At 40.3% G+C, this 6,866-nt stretch overlaps 1 protein-coding gene and 1 non-coding gene across 3 annotated transcripts; both read left to right on the forward strand.

The window, feature by feature from the left end:
• Positions 1 to 1,303: 1,303 nt before the first annotated feature.
• On the forward strand, positions 1,304 to 5,794 carry echdc1 (enoyl CoA hydratase domain containing 1). 2 transcript variants are annotated; one of them, XM_058404378.1, is made up of 6 exons: positions 1,304 to 1,348; positions 2,938 to 3,176; positions 3,253 to 3,395; positions 3,896 to 3,948; positions 4,501 to 4,581; positions 4,664 to 5,794. In XM_058404378.1, the coding sequence occupies exons 2-6, from the start codon at positions 2,948 to 2,950 to the stop codon at positions 5,064 to 5,066; spliced, it is 909 nt and encodes a 302-aa protein (XP_058260361.1). In that variant the 5' UTR covers positions 1,304 to 1,348; positions 2,938 to 2,947; the 3' UTR covers positions 5,067 to 5,794. The 2 variants fall into 2 exon arrangements, with proteins under 2 accessions (XP_058260361.1, XP_058260266.1); XM_058404283.1 differs by lacking the exon at positions 1,304 to 1,348 and adding an exon at positions 1,448 to 2,062.
• A 323-nt stretch (positions 5,795 to 6,117) lies between these two features.
• trnar-acg (transfer RNA arginine (anticodon ACG)) lies at positions 6,118 to 6,190 on the forward strand. The gene has a single exon. It is a non-coding gene; the product is annotated as a tRNA-Arg (tRNA).
• The last annotated feature ends 676 nt before the right edge of the window (positions 6,191 to 6,866 follow it).

Genomic DNA, 6,866 nt, shown 5'->3' on the forward strand with positions numbered 1-6,866 from the left:
ATCGTCAGAGTGTCTGGAGATTCACGGCCAAGACTGCATGAGATCCAAGCACAAGCAAAGAGACACCTAACCCTGAGAAGTAATGTGGTCCCCTTTGACAAAAATAGCAGGTGTGACACTGTTTTGGTGCCTGAAATCCTATCCTAATGGAGATAAAAATACTTTTCTCTTTCCTGTAGTGGAGACATAAACAATTTCCTCTATTTCACTTGATGTGTCCGTAGGAAAGGAGGATCTCCTGCCAGCTCAATAAATACTGGCAGACAAGAAAGGATCGTAAATATATTATAACCCAGTAAAGACCTGCGGAAAATGCCACAAAACATATGGCAAAGTGGATCAATATGGATATCCTCATTCTAAAAGGACTGTGGAGTACAAATTTTCACTGGTGATTCAACATGATCAAAGTTATTATATTCATTATTGACATCGTATAGTTCTATAGCTGCTTTAATTAGTTACTTAAATGCGTTTCATGCAAACCTCAATAACTAGCAGGCCTCTAAATAATGTTAACTTGGTCCTAATGTGTGCTGATGGTGGACAGTTACGTAATAAATGTCTCTAGGGTTCCATTAAACAGCCAGAATAAATATGGCCTTTGCTGATGCACCCTCTACATTGTGAAGATATTTTACAAATATGGTTATTTCGATCTCAGCATTCCATGCTCTTGTTTTCACAGCAAAGCGCTAGAAATTCACCACGACTTACGTGGCCTGATGTAAACCAGCTTTATGTAGCAAGTTCTCCTGAAGTGTTCCTTCCCACTTCCTCTCACGCCTGATTCTGCTCTATAGTTATTTCCTATATAAAATCATGCAGAATAAAGTCAACATGAAATTGTCAACTGAAGTGTCACCTGAAGTGTTTGGTCTGTGTTCTGGACCAGTCAGATAACATCTATTAGGACAAATGCAACCAGGAGCTACCTACCTTTACTGAGGTTCTCCTCTACTAAATGATCTCCTATAAAACTGTTTCTTTAAAACTAACTCATGTTACAACATAGCCAAGAAAAAATATATCTCAAAATATATAGAAAAATCCATCTTCCCCAACAGCACAGGAGGGTGTGGGGTGTTAATGCCCTTTGTTCTCTAAGCCAAGATAATATTTGATGCCACACATCAAAATCAGTTTATAATACTACTAATGATACATCGTAATAAAGTAAATTATTATAAATTAGATAATATGCAAGCAAATTATATCGAGCGTCAAAATATGATCGTATGATCATAATGCAATTTAAGACTGGCTTTAAGATAGGAACTACAATTCGGCTCTCAAGTACCCCGCGGACTGCTTTAGAAGTGACACCTTAACTGGAGTCCCGCTGCAGGTTCGTGAACCAAAAGCAACATAGCTAACTCTTTTAGCGGACATTTATTTATATAAATAATTTTAGCTTTTATTTGTTTTTTTCCTAATATCGACAGATTAAATGCCATTCATAGCTCAATGATGAGACAGGTTATTAAGTGTGTTCTTTTTGTAAAAGAACCTAAGACTAAAAGGTGTGAATTATTTTGCATTGTAAAGGATGTACAACAGTTCACTTATTTTAGGCAAAAGAGTTTCTCACCACAGTCCTGTCCACTCACTGTCCTGCACAGTTGTAGGATTTCTTTATTCCCAGCACACTGTGCAAGCTCATCAGCTCATTATAAAGCATTCCATGAGTTGGGCATGTTTGTGTTGGGATCAGCCTGAACATCTGTAAGATCTTTGAGTAGAGAAACCCTGCTGTAGGTGTACTTTATTACAGTACTATGGAACAATCCATGCCCACAAAATGGCCTTTATTAGTCCTGTAATTCATTTCTTGTTAATTAAAGTGGACGTCTGTGCATTTAAAGATGTGATATGTGACTGTCAGTGAATTATCTGGACAGAGGAAAAACTATGGTCCCTGTGACAGCGATGGAAGCAAGACGAATAAACAAATAATGTGGAACACCGTCATCCAGCCATTTGGAAGAAGGAGACATCTCTACTCACCTATAACATCATTTTGCATGTCAATTTAGAAAGCTCCTCCTCTTGCTCTTCTTGCGTAAGCAGGCAGACACTGTAGCCTGAGCGTAATTGATTATACCATTGTTGTATACACTGATCAGGCATAACATTATGACCACCTGCCTAATATTGTGTTGGTCCCCCTTTTGCTGCTAAAACAGCGAGGCATGGACTCCACTAGGTCCCTGAAGGTGTGCTGTGGTATCTGGCACCAAGATGGTAGCAGCAGATCCTTTAAGTCCTGTAAGTTGTGAGGTGGGGCCTCCATAGATCGAACTTGTTTGTCCAGGACATCCCACAGATGATCAATTGGATTGAGATCTGGGGAATTTAGAGGCCAAGTCAACACCTTAAACTCGTTGTTGTGCTCATCAAACCATTCCTGAACCATTTTTGCTTTGTGGCACGGTGCATTATCCTGCTGAAAGAGGCCACAGCCATCAGGGATTACTGTTTCTATGAAAGGGTGTACATAGTCTGCAACAATGCATAGGTAGGTGGTACTTATCAAAGTAACATCCACATGCTATTTCACCACTGTTCCTTCCTTGGACCACTTTTGATAGATACTGACCACTGCAGACCGGGAACACCCCACAAGAGCTGCAGTTTTGGAGATGCTCTGATCCAGTCATCTAGACATCACAATTTGGCCCTTGTCAAACTCGCTCAAATCCTTACGCTTGCCCATTTTTCCTGCTTCTACATCAACTTTGAGGACAAAATGTTCACTTGCTGCCTGATATATCCCACCCACTAACAGGTGCCATGATGAGATAATCAGTCTTATTCACGTCACCTGTCAGTGTTCATAATGTTATGGCCGATCGGTGTAAATCTCCACAGCTTATAAATATTATATACTTCAGTTAAATTTTCTAAGGGACTGTTTCCTTTCTGTCTGTTCTGCAGAGAGAGTAAAATGGCTTTGTGCAGCATTGGTCGTCCTTTACTCCTTAACACAAGAAACTCATTGGGATGTTTTTTTAAGCATAAGCAGACCTTCTGCTCTAAAGCCAATGACTCTCAGGAGGAGGAGATTCGAAAGAAGCTTCAGTTGTTTCCAGGAGGATCCATAGATCTTCAGAAACAAGAGTCAGGCATTGCAGTGATGACGGTCAACAATCCAGCACGAATGAACGCTTTCTCAGGTGAATAATGTGGCTTGAGTTCAGTTTGCTATTCTGTGAGATTATTCAGTGTTTTAGAATGCTGTCTGTTTCACAGGCAGCATGATGACGGAACTGGAAGAACGGGTGTGTGAGCTAGAGAACTGGACAGAAGGAAAAGGTCTCATTGTTCAAGGGGCTGCTGGAACATTCTGCTCTGGATCGGATCTGAATGCAGTCAGGGCAATATCAAACCCACAGGTCCTCACTGTTTTCAGGATATCATGATAGCTGTTTAGTCATGCAGTGATATTAAATGATTTGGTATGAAAAAGAGAATATTTCTTAAATCTGGCTTGTTATGATGGTTGCTTTTAGCATTCAGTAATTTACAAATAAATACTGAAATGCTATGTCTGACATGACTGTTCTTTCATTAGCTCTAGACTTTATGGGTTTTTTTCTTACTGCAGTGATACAGGAGACATCTGAAAACTATGCTTTTTCTTTGCAGCAAAATCAGTAGAAAACAAAAGAACAGAGCTCAGCAGAATCGCAGGGTAGAATGTGCCGTTTATCATTTACGCTCCAGCCTCTGTATCCACTTACACACGTTAGGGGTTTTTGTGTTTCTTTCTGTTTTTACTTTGTCTACTAGAGGTTTTTGCTGACAATGTTAGCACCTTTATCTAACACCATTATGTTAATATATGGAAGTTTATCTTGTCCTTTTTTTTAATCTTATTCTTTTTTTCCCCCAGGATGGCATGAAGATGTGTATGTTCATGCAGAAGACTCTTACACGACTCCTCAGGTTGGCTTGTGTAACTTTTCTTTTACTGTAAATTGTAATATATTTAAGCTTAAGTGTTATATACACATACTATATTTCCAAAAGTTTTGGGACAGCCCTCCAAATCATCGAATTCAGGTGTTGCTTTTCAGGGCTTGGGCTTGACCCCTTAGTTCCAGTGAATGTTTCAGTATACCAAGACATTTTCACAGTCTCCGCTCTAATTCATCCCAAAGGTGTTCTATTGGGTTGAGGTCAGGACTCTGTGCAGGCCAGTCAAGTTCATCAACACCAAACTCACTCATTAATGTCTGTATGGACGTTGCTTTGTGCACTGGTGTGCAGTCATATTGGAACAGGAAGGGGTCATCCCCAAACTGTTCCCACAAAGTTGGGAGCATGAAATTGTCCAAAATGTCTTGGTATGCTGAAGCATTAAGAGTTCCTTTCACTGGAACTAAGGGGCCAAGCCCAGCTCCTGAAAAACAACACCTGAATTCAATGATTTGGAGGGGTGTCCCAAAACTTTTGCCAATATAGTGTATCTGAGCTTACATGTATCTCTTAATACAGGTTGCCCCTGATCTCTGTGGCCCTGGTTGAAGGAAAAGCACTGGGTGGAGGTGCAGAACTCACTACTGCCTGTGACTTCAGGTAAAATGATATCAGGGTGCCAGTTTTGGATGCCTTACTGTAGAGATTATATTCGTTTATAAACCTATGCTTCCGCCATCAGGTTGATGACATCTGATGCTGTAATCCAGTTTGTCCATAAACACATGGGCTTGGTGCCTGGATGGGGTGGAGCTGCAAGACTGGTCCGAATCGTCGGCAGCCAGAATGCACTGAAATTGCTTGCTGGTGCGAAGAAAGTTGATCCAGACTTTGGAAAGGAGATTGGACTGGTTGATGGCGTATTGAAAGTTGGTGAAAGAGACTCTCTGGAGGACACAGAGCAATGGCTAAGCCAGTTTATAAAGGGCTCAGCTCCTGTAATCAGGGCAGTGAAGAAGGTGGTGCTGTCTGGCAGAGAGCTTGCTTTGGATGAAGCTCTCACAACAGAAAGACATGTTTTTGGGACAGTATGGGGAGGACCAGCCAATCTTGAGGCTCTGGCACTTAAAACAAAACACAAGTGAGAGAAAACATAGGTTAAGTAAATTGACATCTTGAACACTAAAGTCTGCATCTTGTGGAAAGAAAGGAACAATCAGTGACTTTTAGAAGAAAAAAAATCATCATAATGATGGACCATAGCACCATAATTATAGAGAAAGGGACTGTATACAGTTAGATGTAAATGATATACATCAGCAGGTCTGAAATTGGCTCAGACATGATCTTACTGTTCGAATCCCGGGTTCAAACAGGCAGGGGCCATTCTGTGTGGAGTTTGCATGTTCTCCCCGTGCCTGCGTGGGTTTCCTCCCACAGTCCAAAAACATGTACATTAGGTGTATTGGTAATTCTAAATTGCCCATAGGAGTATGTGTGTGGTTGTCTGTCTATATATGTGGCCCTGTGATGGACTGGTGACCTGTCCAGGGTGTACCCCTGCCTTTTGCCCAATTTGTGCTGGGCTAGGCTCCAACAGATCCCCCGTGACCCTGATTAGGAATAAAGTGGGTATAGAAAATGGATGGATGGATGAACTTACTGTCTGCTGTGTTTCTAATAAATGATATGATTTTACCATTAACACTGTGTAGGAGATTTGACATTTAATAATACAGCATGAGTAAACATCAAGTTATTGTTATAGTGTATAACAATGCAACATTTAATTTCCAGTGGTTTTAACATTGCACTTTTGAAATGTTTCTAAAATAAAGCCGAGTAAGAAACCGCACATCAGGTTGTAAGAATATGATAAAATAACCCTCTTACTGTGTTAAAATAATGTAAATAAAGCTAGAAAGTTTAAATGTTTAGCTCAAGCACGCTTTTTTTGCTAAACCCGGCACGGGTCAGTGTTGTGAAAATGATGCACGAGCGCCTCCTGCAGGAGAGACAGCGACTCTACACGGTAAATTAACAGCGCTTTAATAACGGCTATTTCCGGGAAATTAAGCCTTGTGTCTACAAAAATATCAAACTATTTTGCTATTTAGGATTATTTAGGTTAGGATTATTTAAGGATTAGGGTTAGGATCATTTAAGTTTACATAAGGTTTTACCAACCATTCGTACGGGCCAGTGGCGCAATGGATAACGCGTCTGACTACGGATCAGAAGATTCTAGGTTCGACTCCTGGCTGGCTCGGTCAATATTTTTTTTTTATTTATACACAAACATTATTATTTCTGCTTGTAAACAGACAGTTTTTCCCCCCAGTAACTGCATATTATATAAAATCCAAAACAACGTATAATGTAAAGTAACTGCAACATTAAACATTTTTATGGGCTACATATACACACACCATCATGACAATATATAACCATCACAGCTATTTAAACGTGCTTTCTGAACATCCCATACCACATTTAATCCTAGATGACGTTATAACTTTCCACTCTTCTACTAGATTTTGGGACATGGCTGTGTGGATTGGAGCCCATTCAGTCACAAGAGCATTAGTAAAGTTCCATTTCATCTCAAAGGTGTTTAGTGAGGTTGACATCATGGCTCCCATCTTGGCAAACCGTGTCATCATGGAGCTCGCTTTGTGTACAAGAGCATTTCATGCTGGAACTGGTCTGAGCTTCTTAGTTCCAGTGAAGGGGAATTGTAATGTGCAGCATACAAGGGCATCATACACAATTGTGTTCTTCTAACTTTGTGGCAACAGACTGGGGAGAAACACATATGGATTTGATGGTCTGGTGTCTTTGAGGTTAGACCAGCGGTATTAGTCTCCTTTACTTAAGGGTCATCTTAATACATTTTGCTGTGGGCCCCATACATCAAATAATAAGTTAAAATGAACCCACACATA

Source organism: Hemibagrus wyckioides, linkage group LG01 (assembly GCF_019097595.1).
Source record: "Hemibagrus wyckioides isolate EC202008001 linkage group LG01, SWU_Hwy_1.0, whole genome shotgun sequence".
NCBI classification, from domain to species: domain Eukaryota; kingdom Metazoa; phylum Chordata; class Actinopteri; order Siluriformes; family Bagridae; genus Hemibagrus; species Hemibagrus wyckioides.